At 37.8% G+C, this 14826-nt stretch overlaps 1 protein-coding gene across 2 annotated transcripts in view; it reads right to left on the bottom strand.

Moving 5' to 3' along the window:
- The window catches only part of MED13L (mediator complex subunit 13L), a 278051-nt gene extending 263737 nt beyond the window's left edge, over nucleotides 1-14314 (bottom strand). For both annotated transcript variants that reach the window (XM_036353958.1, XM_036353955.1), the window contains exon 1: nucleotides 14086-14314. In XM_036353958.1, coding sequence (XP_036209851.1) covers nucleotides 14086-14157 — 72 coding nt within the window. In that variant the 5' untranslated portion in view covers nucleotides 14158-14314. The remainder of the gene's footprint in view (nucleotides 1-14085) is intronic.
- Nucleotides 14315-14826: the final 512 nt, after the last annotated feature.

Consider the following 14826-nt stretch of genomic DNA (forward strand, 5'->3'; position numbering starts at 1 on the left):
TTAAAAAAAGAATAATTTCCCAGGATGTCTAGAAATGCTGTAGTATGACTTATTAATGTATGTTTATGTAGTTACTTATGTAATTGACAAATTTATGGATCCTAACCATACAATATTATCACCAAATTAAAACTTATACAAAATAGCTAAACCAAGTTCTATCCACATACTGTAATGTATTAAAACTGGATTGAGCTGTTTAAAATATTTCTCTTTTCAATTCCAATACTAAAATGTAAGGTAGATCACAAGGAATCTAAGTCAGGAGTTTTTTTTCTAAAACGAGTGTTAGTTAACATGTATCACCAAATTTGTCAGTTTTCTCGAAATGTTAGTCAGTTCTCTGGGTTCTTAAAAGTGCATCACACCTATTATATGAGAAAGTCCGGCAACAAAATCCAAGTTACATTCGAAAATAAGTGCCTACGTAGGTGAGGTTTTCCATCTAGAATATTCCTTGAGTTTATCATATAAACTACCAAACCAAGCTATTTATCTTAACAGAATCATTAGAAAAATTTCCTAAGAACAAGTAAAAATTTTTTCAAATAAAATTTGTAAATGTTACTGAAGAAGCCAGTTTACTAGCTTACATATATCAAATTATAAGTCCTCATGAGAATCATTCCACTGTTTAATTAAATGTTATAGGATCTTGCCGACAGCCTCAAGAATAGCACCATCTGTCTGAGTTTAAAGCTCAGTTTCACCAGGATACTAGCAAACAGCAACAAAAACATCACTCTCATAGATATCTCTTTCAACTAATTTATAGACAACTAATTAATGTAGTCTACTTGGGATCACAACAATTGAGTCAATCCATGCAGATGATTACTTTGTATGTAAATCAATACACTTTGAGAAATGCTTTTAATAACTTAAACTTCAGTTAAGAACTTGTATTTAAGAAGACAAATATTTATGATCTTCAGTAGCTAACATGTAGATTTATGCTCTGGTATAAATTCTAAATGTTAAACTGCTCAAGTGTTATATAAATCTCTAAAATTAAAAGGGGCCTGTTATTATTTACTAGTAGAATAATCATGTAAGTAAATTTTCCTAAAACATCTATAGGTATAGAATTATATTACCAAACTTTTGATAGGATTTCAACTCCCTTTTTTAAAATATGATAAGTACTTTTAAAAGAAAAAATTATAAAATCACCCATGTAATCTGAAGAATATAGAAACAAAGGTGAGCCGAAACCGGTTTGGCTCAGTGGATAGAGCGTCGGCCTGTGGACTGAAAGGTCCCAGGTTCGATTCCGGTCAAGGGCATGCACCTTGGTTGTGGGCACATCCCCAGTAGGAGATGTGCAGGAGGCAGCTGATCGATGTTTCTCTCTCATCGATGTATCTGACTCTCTATCTCTCTCCCTTCCTCTCTGTAAAAAATCAATAAAATATATTAAAAAAAAAAAAAAAAAGAAACAAAGGTGACTGAGGAAAATGCCATTATATTCCTGAATTCAAAAATAGAAAATAATACTTGCCACTGCAACTCGTAATCTGAACAACTAATACCTAGGCATGCTTTCTGTAGGTAAAACATCCTCTGCATCTCCCCTAACATTGAATATTAAGGCAGACCACAATAAAGTCAAACCCTAAATATATGAGTGCTATTGTCCTAACCTTCAACTGTGGGAGAAATTGCTGAAAGAACATGAATGGGATAGATACCAGATGGTTTACTGGGCTTCTCAAATGAGTAAAAAGCAACATTAAGTAGGCAAAGGTAAGAACTTTGGTCTCACAGACCAAACTTTATGTAAAAACTTAAAATGTTCTCAACCGGATACTTTATTATTTATCCCAATGCTTTTTCCCCCACAACCAGAGGGGAAGGGAGTGGGAGAGAGAGAGAGAAACATCAATGATGAGAGAGAATCATCAGTGGGATGCCTCCTGCATGCCCACACTGGGGATTGAGCCCACAACCCAGGCATGTGCCCTGACCGGGAATCGAACTGTGACCTCCTGGTTCATAGGTCGAAGCTCAACCACTGAGCCATTCCGGCTGGGCCCCAAGACTTTTCACCAAAACTGGGCATCAGGATCTTATGTTTGCTAGACTTAAAATTTCACTGCCCCCTTATAATTTGCCTGGATCTCCAGAAAGCAAAAATTCTACTCCCATTTAATTTGTCCCAATCTCTAGTCTTACCAATTAATGGACCACTAAATCCATCTCCATTGAAACTGTATGAAAACAAAGTAACCTGAAGTACAGTTGACTACAACCAGGACCAGGGAGGCAGCTGTACAAGCAGGCAAGAATTCTTGGTACACATCTACAATGTATGTATGCCAATATATCCAAAAGTAGAGTTCTTCTCAGGGTTTTTGCTTATCATATGTAAGACCCCCATCAGAAGGTACTAAATTGCTGACTTAGGCAACAATTTAGAGTAAAAAAATGGGACTAAGATAATATATTTACAAAGACAGACATGACATGACACTGACCAAAGAAGCATCCTTTAAAATGAGATTTCTGGGGTGGTGACTAAAAGCAATTCCTAAGGGAAGGGATCAAAAAATATTATGAACAATGGCCTTGGTATTTGATCCATTTCAAGGGGGCTTACTTTGAAAAATACTTCTCATTTGGGCAGTTTTGTGTCATTTTTTGGTATAACCAGCTCAAAATCAGTTTTATAACTTAAAAGTGTATAACATGTGACCTACTTAAAATGACCATTAAAAGAAAACGAAGATGTTTAAGTGCAAAAGCACATCAACTAAAATGTGAAATTTTTACCTAAAAGTATTTTTAAATGTTTATTCTGGCTCAAACTCAGTATCTTTAATCTTTGCCTTTAAAAAGCACTCGGGCTACAACTGAGATTGTCCCCACTTCCTTCATACTTATTCAGTTCTTACATCCTCTCATCTTTTATTTTTAAAGGGTTATCTTACTCTTTTTCACTGCTAACCCCATCACCTTGATACCATCTCCAGCCAAACCTGTTTAAGCAACAACTTTTCTTGTATCTTCCATCTTTCTGTCTGTCTCTCCACCACTGATACTCATAAGCCCACAAACACAAATGAGGTTCTAGCAGCCTGCTAAAAATTTTCCTTCAATCTACTTTTCAATCTTTAACCCTCCACTCCCCTCTCTCCCATGTCCCTGCTTGCTTCACAATCAACATTCTTCAACTGAAAAGTACTATTCATTCGTTCCACAATCCACTATGATCTAGATTTCACCCTCAAAAGTCAAATGTAACAACTTCAACTAAGTACCAAGCTGTCCAAATAGCAAACTTCCTCATATTTCACTTGTTACTTCTCCCATTCAATGACCATCACAACTGCCTTTGAAAAATCATGATTATTCTCTTTATTTGGCAGAGAAAGCAAAATTTAAATTGTCTATTTAAAGTACATATAACACATATAATCATGGCTTAAATGCCTAGACTTCATGAGAAGTACTCCTGGATCAAAATTTAGTTTGTTTTAAATGCACAAAATTTTTAAAATGATGGGTTACACCGTTCAACAATTCTAATTTGTCTGTGTAAGAGAGTAAACCTAGAAAGGCTTTTTAAACACATTATTAAATGTAATAGCATTTAACACACTTCTTTTTCCTCAATTCATTTCTCATAATAGTTTCTATATCATCTTGGATTATCTCCCACTTTGAATTTCATATCCCATCTGCTCATTTAAGATTCACGTCTGTCCAGTTTCTAGAATATTTGTCACTTTAGTCATTAGCATTTTGGATAATATAGCACTGGTTTGTTTTTTTTTTTAGTTCAGAACTGAATTATTTTAGAAAACTGATGATTTTAAATTTTAACATCACCACTTCTCAATCTAAATTGGCCTGTCTCTGCTTCAAATTTTCCACCTAACAAAAATTAGATTTCAATAAGTTTGTGTACTATTTTTTAAAAGGAAACTAAGACCATAAATTAAAAGTGCTCTCCTACATACCACTTCAGTACATGTTCTCAAGGATAGACTCAGAGTTGTCAACTGAGCTTCCAAATAATGCCCTTTCCAGTCCTCTCTAGCAAGCCACATCCATCCATTCCTTCAAGATTCCTTAAAACTCCCCTTCTGAGTTTTTCTGGCTACAAGGTACTATACTATCTGTCCATGCTGCTTTTTCTCCCTCTGCACTTACAATATAGCATCTTAGAAGTTAAATAGGTCTTTTTTCCATATAAGACCCTTAGCCCCTTTGTAAGCCTAAGACCATTTTAACCATTTCTGATGCGCATTATTTTTTTAAAATATATTTTATTGATTTTTTACAGAGAGGAAGAGAGAGAGAGAGTTAGAAACATCGATGAGAGAGAAACATCAATCAGCCGCCTCCTGCACATCTCCCACCGGGGATGTGTCCGCAACCCAGACACATGCCCTTGACCGGAATCGAACCTGGGACCTTTCAGTCTGCAGGCCGACGCTCTATCCACTGAGCCAAACCGGTTTCGGCAATGTGCATTATTTGAAAATGAATTATATAACCTAAGTTTCTCAAACATAACATAAAAAAAATTAACATTTCTAAATACTAGTTTATTCGCTACCCCATCCAATCTCAAGCCCTACCACCATTTCCTTTTTTATTTCACTGGTGTTCAGAAGTCCTCATTTACCATACAAAATTGGAGGTAGAAAGCTTGTCTCTAGTATAAGTAAAGAAGAAAAGGTAAGAAAAGAGGTAAAGGGCAAAGAAATACAAAATCTTTTCCTGATGACATCATAGGACCTGCCACTAGTCTCAACATTTTATTTTTTATTTTTCCAAAATTTTATAAGAGTTTATTTGAGCTAAACTGATGACATGCCTGGAAGCAAGATCTTGAATGCTCCTATATAATATTAATTTAAGGCATACATCAACAAGTTCTGGTTACATATTTACTCCTTAAAGCAACCCACTAAAATTTTTTAATGATACAGCTTAAGGTCTGGTAAAGAAATTATTGAAAGCAAATACTGAAGCCAACAGAATGCAGGAAAGGAGGAAAAAGGAATAAGGAAAAAATGGGACAAATAAAATAAGTGGTAATATGGTAGATTTAAACTCAACTACCAACATTTTAATAAAATATCAATCAGCAAAGAAGAAGCAATAGATTCCTGCAGGAAAGGGAAAATCTGCCTCAATCCTTACTCCAAAAACTGCTGCACTTCGCACCAGGGCCATCCTTGCCTCAACACTCTTCAAGCTTCTCTTTCAAATATCAATCCTCTCCCAGGCCTCGAAGAGGGCTGAGCCTGCGCAGCCCTCACTCCCAATGCCTGGAGCCAAAAAAGGTTTTAGGAGTGCCTGCTCTGACTGCCAGCACTGCACAGTCAGAGGAAAGGTACTTCCCTAACATCCTACACAGGAAAAATAAAGGTAAGTTTGATCCCATAAAAAATGCTGCCATAAATAGCAGCTGAGTTCTCTAACACAAGTATTTAAGTACCATACACTGTAAATAGGCTAACCATCATTTGGAGCAATAGAAGAGTAGGTTGTTATGTGAAAACCAACTTACAAACTAACTCGTTCTAATACTTTATAATGCTAAAGACCACCTCCATGTAAAATTTTACATCTCTAGATAAAAACTTAGGGTACTATTCCTATTCAACAGGACTAATACAGAAACTACAGATTTGTAGAGTTGTTTGGAGGGGGGGCCCTTTTCTTCCTTCAATAAGGTCTAAACAATATTTTTAGATGTTGCGACATTACTAAATGAAAAATAGAAATTAGCCGGTAGTTAAGGATACATACTTTGTTCAAAACATAGTAAGGTTTGAATACACACACACACACACACACATATATATTACATTTTATAAATAACCTATAATTTTTGGCTGACTTTGTTTTTGTGGTTGTTTTATCATATGTAAAAACAACAACATAGTAAGGGTTGTTACATGTATGTCAGGATAAAAAGTGACTTAGTCTTTAAGAAGAAAAATATTTATTAAGTACTATTTCTGACATTCACTGAGACAAATCTTAAAATGTTAATAAAACAGCTATTTAAAGTTCAAAGAGCACTCCAGAGCTGCGAAGGAATTAATAGCTTAAACTACCAAATAAGAGTCACAGTTCAGTTTCCAATCTCAGCCAGTCATAGCTCAGAGTTGGTAGAGCAAAATCACTCAGCATATTAAAGATACCACGCAACTATGAATCATATACAAATGAAAAGTTATAACATCTAAAGATGAATTTCAAGTTTTTCTTCTCAATCACTACTTATTTATGAGGACAAACACAAGAACAATTTAATCTTCTGCTTACCCCCAAAAAAGAACAAATACAGCTTAACTACTATATTTAACACAAGTAATTTTGCCACTCCAACTTCCTGGTAAACTGCCTAAGGCTACTCTAAGCTTTAGTTGTAATTTGCTAGAAGTTTCTTCCTATTAAAGAACATTATCAAGTCTTCCGAAGTACTTTCCTTAAAAGGTACTCAAAGTGATTTTTCACACTTCCTGCCTTCCATATTTCTGTCAAGTTTACAGGAGAAACTGAGGCAAAAAATAAAAATAAAAACATTATGTGAACAACCTGATCTGAATAGTCACTCATAGAAAAATTGAATGCCATTCAACTTATTACTAGTTCACTGCCCATATTACTGGGCTCATGGACAATAATCTTGTAACTGAAGGTTGAGGAAAAGCCCCTCCCTCTTATACTGCTTTAAAATATAGAAATGAAGGAATTCTGGATCAAGACCCAAACAAAATCTCCAACAGGCTCCAATATCTATAGGTTGCCTAACATATATAGAAAATCTAAATACTAACTGAATTCCTATTCCTTTGAGGTATGATAAGCATACCTCATCTCTTGATCAGCTGGATTCTCTTTAATAAATATTTTCTAGAACTCATCTAAAATATTACCAAGCCACAGTACATAAGTCCTAGGTAATATATATTCAGAACAGAGCTAAACATCTAAATAAGTTCAAAGAAAAATAATTATGATCAGGACCTAAATGGGCAATGAAAACTCCCTTAGGGAGTAAGATGAAGAAAAAAAGAATAGTTGTCCAGCAATTAATTAATTTAACAAACAGTTAGAGCACCTAACTATGAAGAGAATGCAAAGATGATTTAGACTGGGTCATTGCCCTACAGAAGCTCATCTACTTATCAGAGGCATATAGAAGGAGATACACATAAGGAGCAAGAGTGACTAGTTCTACCTGTGGGAGTCAGGGAAAGCTTCTCGGAGGAAGTGATATTTGACCTACTTTTAAGATGAGCAGGATTGTGCCAGGCATATACACATGTTAAAAAACAAACACTATGAGGTGGTTCCTGAGTTAGATACATTAGATAATGTATGTTTTCCTTATCTCTCTCTAGGACATTAAAATTCAATCATGAGAATTGCCAATACAAAATGTTTTTACACACCAATTATACTCTTTTGAATACTTTACTTATTAGCTCTCAAATTAAGCCCAGATGGATTTAATCACCTTTGCTATTTAATGAAATGAAATAATGTGACACTATGTGAGGAAGCTTCATGTGTCTTATGTAAAAAATACTTCCTCGGGAATTTATCAGTGTTCTTTGGGGAAAAAAAAAAAAAAAAAAAAGTCACACCCTTTTAGATGATCAGTCTTTGAAATTTTCACTCAACATTATAAAATTCCTGTTCACAATTATATTTTCTTTTAAACAAATTATTACCTCAAATTTAATATCACATGTCTTAAATGGCCCTGGCCGGTTTTGCTCAGTGGACAGAGCATGTACTGGTCAAGGGCATGTACCTCAGTTACAGGCCTGGCCCTGGTCGAGGAAGGTGCAGGAGGCAACCAGTGGATGTGAAAATCAACGGAAAAGTGTCTTCTGGTAAGGATTAAAAAAAAAAGTCTTAAATGTAACCAATTAATGTAATAATTTAATACAAATTAAGACTTATTATAGTAAAAAGGTCTAGAAAAGATTGAGAAAAAGCTATTTACCTGCAAATATACCTAATTTTCTTTATCTCCCCCTTTTCATTTTTAAGTTAACACTGCAAAGTTAAACTATACAAAATAAAGACACAAATGAAATTTCAATATAATCAACTCAGGAGGTTCCGTTAACAATAATGGAATTTCGCTGTACTAGAAAAAAATACAAAATGTAGAGAGCTGTCAACCAGGGCTCTGTGCTGTTTCACAGTAGTAGAAATACAGTTTTAATAAGATTCTACCAACATTCACCTAGAATGAGAAAATAAACATTCATAAATACACATAATAAACCAGAGTGTGGAAGTGCCAATGGCAAAACATTTTCCTTTGAACACAACTGATTCTCCTAAATCTCATCCAGAAAGGAGAGAAAAAAGTCATCTTTCTCCTTTTTTCAGACTGAAACCTAAATGTACTCTGAAAGTTATGTTATTAGCTTAAAAAAAGGAAAATAACTTTACTCAAACAAAAATAACTAAAACATGCTAACATAAATGCGAGTAAACCAGGAGTTCCTATAAGAGAAGACTACTATAGCCAATTTATGAGGATAGAATCTATTCCATACTACAGATGATTTTAAAAAATCAAATAACAAAGCAACATAGTGGAGTAGAATTGTCTCTGAAATAAACACCAATCACAACATTTTTACAGAAGTTAAAGCTATGTTTATATCAACTAATGCAAATATAGAAAACTATGCTGATGTACAGTGACTTTATACTAAACCAAAATTGGGCAAGCATACATATTTTATTCATGCAAATGAGTTGAATTTACAATTCCTCATTTATGTTAATATTTACCAAGATTAATGGAAAATCATCTCCCCTAGGTTATGAAGTGAATTCCCCCAACACAGAACAAAGCTGACACCTTCAAATCTTTTGAATAAACAATGAAAGGACATACTATAAAAGGAAATATCTGAACAGGATTAGAAAGAAGTTAAATGATTCAAGAGAGTAAAAAAAAAAAAAAAAAAAAAAGCCCTAAATTCCAAGAACACATTACAAATATTGATTCTTTAATTTCAAAACTCTAAGCAAGTTCTATGAAGCAAACATGCATGTATGTGAATTCTTTTTTAAACTATTCCCCACAGCACATTTTGAAACTATCCAGTTAACTCACTTTGCAATGCATTAAATGTAATTTCTCGAAATAGTAAAGTAAAATGACAAAATTGAAATTCTGGTAGCTAACACTACACAACACATAGTTTGGAAAGCAGATTGGCACACAATGCATTTTAAACAAATGACACTAATAGCAATGTTGCAGAAATCATTGTTCTCCACTTCTAACAAATGGTTGCAATGCACAGTTCAGTAATCATAAAACCCAATATTCAACTATATTACTATTTCTCATAAACTTTGTCTAATCTCCCTCACTGACTAGCATCTGTGAAAAAAAATGTATCATCCACTTTAAGGAAGAAAAAAGCGCACCTTCTATTACTAGTTTAAAAAAGGAGAACATTGTTATTGTCTTCTATCAAAAATAACTCAAATCATTTGAAAAAAATATCCAGTCTATCTTTGAATCAAACTTGGACAGTTGAATTAACTGTTCCAGAAACAAAAATCCAAAGCAATAACCTTATTACTATTTACATTGAGTTTCATCTTAATTTTAAATAACTTGACAAATAGAACTATAGAATGTACTTATCTTCTTTAAATGGTTATCATAATTTATAGCATATAGTACAAACTAGTGACAGTGTATCTTTTTACTAATCTCAAGAATAGAGGAGATCTCTGAAAATGTTTGATGAATACAATTAACTCACAATTAAGGAGGCTAAATTAGCCAGTGAACAAAAAAGATGAATCAATTTTTCCGTAAGTAATTAATATAATCCACACTATACCTTAATGTTACTCAAAGGAATGCCTGAAGAGATTTTTTTTTCCTAATAAATACCTAATACAATCATGAAAAATATAACCAAACAATCCAAAGAAAATGCTAAGTTATCTAAGCACCTGGCAAAAACTCAATAAACACTAAGTGTCCTAAAGGCACCCCCCACCACCACCACCTTTATTCTCACAAACAGACCCAACCTAACTTCCTCTCAATGAGCACTTCAAGCAGTAACACAGCAACACAGTATAGCATAGAAATCTTGAGTGCATTATTTTCTCTTAAAATTATGAACCCATCACACGTACAAATGGCTCTTTAAAATGGTCCAGTAAACTGCTACACTATGCCTTAAATTGCTGTCTATTATGTACTTAAAAATATTTACTAGCAATTGGAGGTTATATGGCAACTATTATTACTGTGTGGCAATTATTGCTATTAAAAATATATAAATACTGTAACACCATGTGCTACTAACAACAAAAGGCTAAGCAGAAAACACACATTAGCAAGTTATAAACATTTTCATTAAAGAAAAGATGCTTTAAATGTAAATACTAAAATAGGAAATTGGGATGAAAAAAATACCGTGTTTTTATTTTGGCACTTGAGAAGATTAGAGAAATCATTCCCTTTTCCTCATTTTCAATTGACAGTCCTCCCCATTTGGTTCTAACTCAAAAGAATAGATCTCAAAGTTTACAACTATGTTCTCTTTCTGCAAAAAAATAAATCTCTTAAGGAAAACAGTAAAAAGGTCACCAACAACTTAAAATATAGAATTAATGATCCTTGATAGGAATTAATTACTAATGTGTTTATGTGTGTTTCAATCCAAGGAGGAAGAATTTGATATCACCCAATTACCCCATAGTCAGGGAGATTCTAAGCAAATAAAACATGAATGTAGAATATACATACCTAAGAATTAGACTGCCTCATGTCAAAGAGTATATACTTAAATCTAGTTAAAGGACACAAAATTGCTTTTCTCCATATCATCTCAATAGAGAAACATAACTAAAGAAACAAAACTAAAGATATACCTATATCTGGAAATTATGTGTCTTCCCACAAGGGTGGCTTGACTATCATAGGGTGCACTATTGCTACACTTTCCAAAAAGAAAGATTTAACACACTTAACTGAATTATAACTGAGTGACTATATAACAAGTCTCCCAGAAATGTGATGGACAGCATGAGAAAACAGTTTTGAGTCACAAAGGCACAGCCATGCATGTATTTAATGCAGCAGCTACAAATCTCACAACAGTAGGAATAAGAAACACATACAATGACCCATATCATGTATACACAATGGCATTTTCACATTAGAAAAAGGGGGCAGGGGTTGACAGAGAATTTAGGAAATTTGATACCGCAGAAACTGATGCAGTAGAAAAATCAGAAAGCAAAATAAGTAAAGGACTAACAAAAATCTTAAGGCACCTGATTGCAAAATCAATGTTTGCTAAACCATAATGATAATGAACAACTCAAGGAAATAGAAAGTGGGTGAGTGATTAGTATGGTACAGACTTTTAATCTCTAGTTTTTATTTCAATTCACATTAATACGAATGTCTAGTTAAATTCTCTATAAACAATACTTTGTTCAAAAAGCTTCAGGCCAAAAAGAAAAATATATGCTATTAATAAGTACATAGAGTTCTTACAATGCATGCTTTATTTTGTCCAGGTGATGATTTTATCCTTTTAGAATTAACTATTCTATACAATGTACTTTAGGCAACACATTTTTTATATTCCAGGTTGTTGCTGTATGTAATTTTCAAGAAAAATCAGCAGCTTTCTAACAGACTAGTATTTTTAAAATTAGCATCTTATTCACTCCACATACAAGAAAATGTAGATACTTTAGTCTTTTCAAAAAATTCACCACATGCGGTCCTGCAGTTCTGCATTTCCAAGTTGCTACCTAAAGAGAAATTCTGTTTTTTAAAAAGAAAAAAAAAATCAATTCCTGGTTTAAAGAGGTTCAGGAGAGGAATACCCAAAGCACAAACCTTTAGTTGGTCATAAAGCAAAGAATCCTTCTCCCACAAAACTGTTTCTCCAAAAGAATCTCAAGCATCTTATCTCTATAACATTATAATCCTCATTTAAGGTTTAAAAAGAGAGATAAAAAAATGACATATCCTAAAGAATGGCTACACATGTAATATACTTTCATTCATCTACAAAACCGACTGTATATAAATCAATCACATATACACGAGCCATTACCAGTCAGCATGATATATGGTAATTTGGAGGATCTCTCTTCACTAATATTGGTCTACTTGGTTATTTTAATTACCTGTTAAAGTGTCAATGTGGTCACCAGACGCCAAACAAAAACCATTTTAAATACCACTTAATCAATACATTTGCTAATCTATGAAAGTCCCAGAACCTGACTGATACTAAATGATAGACTGAGAGGGAGAAAAGAGGAAGCAAAATGCGTTTTATTCCCATATATCAAAAGACTAAGGGAAAACCATCACAGCACTAAGAGAAAGAATCACAACTTATAACTGAATTTTAAGATTAAATGTTTTAATAAAAATGTTGGGGGGGGAGGGGGGGGAACTGACCTGATCTCACTATAATGAAAGCAAGGATACTGTGTCACTCAGTCTTTGTAGATAAAAATCGCATGTTTTGATTTATCTGCATAATGAAACATATTTAATAAAATAACACATTTGAAAAGTTGGCAAGAATTTGTATTTCTCCACTAGTCTCAAAGAAAAAAAGCATCCATGCTACCTATAATTAAATGTAGCTAATTACAATTTGAACACTAAATTATTTATCCAGTGCAAACAAGGATTAAGAAGAAACAATGTTTTTATCTACAGCAGAGGTTACAAAAAAAACAATTTCCAAAATGCATGCTGTCCAAAAGGCAGTCCCCCGAAAAGGGTACACAACTTAAAATAAGTTGTTTTTTTAAGGCTAAATTAAACAAACCGTTTCAGCCAATTTTCCAATTATATTCTACGCTGGAAACATAATTGCCTTACATCTGTTTACAAATCTTTGCTCAATATTTAAACAAATTCGTCGTGTCTCGGGCACATAACTATACATACAGTAACTCATGCACAAAGCACATGTTTAAAGACCACGCACTGCAATTATTAGCCTAAACGCCAGGTTTAACAACGTGAATGTTTTCAGAGCGAGGTAATACGACCCAATAAAAAGCAAAGATGGCATTTACCACCAAATGTCACTGCCACCGCCGGGGAAGAGTTGCTGGAGCCCCATACATGTTTAATTTCGGTAAACCCAGATGCCATCGTCGGGTGCCAGGCTTCCAGGAGAACAATTGACACCCTAACTGCTTCAAGATTAAGGCAGGCGATTCAAATCCGAAGGAAAAGTTGTCAATTATCAGAGAGAGCGAGCGCGAGAGAGGCGAAGGCAGATAAAAGCGATGTTATCAAACCGCCCAGCTTGTTGCTGTTGTGTGTGTGTGTGGATTCCTTGTTAGGGTAGAGGAAACAGTTTTTAGAAGACACAGGAGGAGAGAAAGAAGGGAAAAGCGTTCTCCACCTTCCGTCGGCTCCGGGTAATGGCTTTACGGCTCTCCGGCGTAGTAAGCCCCGGGAGGCGGGCGGCTGTCCATGTTTACAACCGCGGGAGCTTCGGGTGCGAGAGTCCTTTACTGACACAATCGCATTCAATCAACTGTTTTCGGGCGAAATTGCAGGTGTCATTATGGGAATTTTTTTAAAAATTCAAAAGGCGGGCGGCCAGGCAGCCGATCCGACAAGGGGGGGGTGGAGGGGGGGCGGGGGGCGAGAAGGCTGCTTATCGCGGACGCGGGCAGCGCCAGGCAAAGCTTTTCACGTTCCGGGGGCGAGACGGGGGGGGGGGGGGGGGTCAGGGGAGGGGAGGGGGTGCGCGACGGCAGCCGAGGGGGGGCGTTCGAAGTGCGACCCAGAACCAGCAGCTCCGGGACTTCCACGGGCAAATGCCACGCCGAGCGCCGCGCTCACAAACGATTTTTAAAGAGCCCGATAAACACTGGACGGGATCCAGGGCGAGGGAGAGACGATCCAAAAGGGGGAGAATCGGCAAGAGGCGAACGGCGGGGAGAGGCGAGGGAGGGGCGAAGTCCCGGCGGCGGGAGGAGAAAGTTGGTCGGCGGCGGAGGTCGGGGACCCCCTCCCCCCGGCCCGGCCCCCCTCCCCGCCGCCCCGCTACTCACCAGCGAGAAGAGGTTGGAGTGACAATCCTCCAGGCTCGCCCCGTTCGCCACCCAGTTCGCTGCCGCAGTCATGATCCTCCGCGAGCCCGGCCGCCAGAGCGGGGCATGTCGGAACGAGGCGTCCGAGGCGAGGCCGGGCCGGGCGGCGGCGCCTCGCCGGGGAGCGCGGGGCGGCCGGGCCGCCGCCGCCGCCGGGGAAGGGCGCGAGGGCCGGCGGGCGGGCGGGAGGCGCCGCGGCGACGCCGCGCCGGGGGCGGCGGGCCCGGGCCGGCGGGGGGGGTCCGCGGCGGCCGCGCGGCTCCTTCCTGCTCGGGCGGCGGCGGCGGCGGCGGCGGCTCCCGCGACTCCGGCGGCGGCGGGGGGCGCTGTCCGCGCGGCCCGGCGCCCTCCCCGCCTCTCAGGGCCGCCGCTGACTCCCCGGGCTGGCGCTGCGGGCCGGCCGCCGCCTCCGCCTTCCCTGTTCCTCCGCCGCCGCCGCCGCCTTGTTTATCTCCAGCCACCGACTCCCCCTCGGCCCCCGCCGGCGCGTAAGGGGAGGCGAGCCCCCAAGCCGCCGCCGCCGCCGCCTCGGAGCCGCCGCCGCTGCGGAGCGCGAACTCGCGAAGGGGGGGGGTGCGGACGAAGCCAGCGGGCGACCCCGGCAGCCGAGCGACGTCCCCTCCTTCCTCTTCCTCCCCCACCCCCCCCTCCTCCCCAGTCAGCCTCGCTTCTCCTCCCTCCCCGGGCTCGCTCGCTCTGACA

Source organism: Myotis myotis, unplaced genomic scaffold, assembly GCF_014108235.1.
Source record: "Myotis myotis isolate mMyoMyo1 unplaced genomic scaffold, mMyoMyo1.p scaffold_m19_p_20, whole genome shotgun sequence".
NCBI classification, from domain to species: Eukaryota; Metazoa; Chordata; class Mammalia; order Chiroptera; family Vespertilionidae; genus Myotis; species Myotis myotis.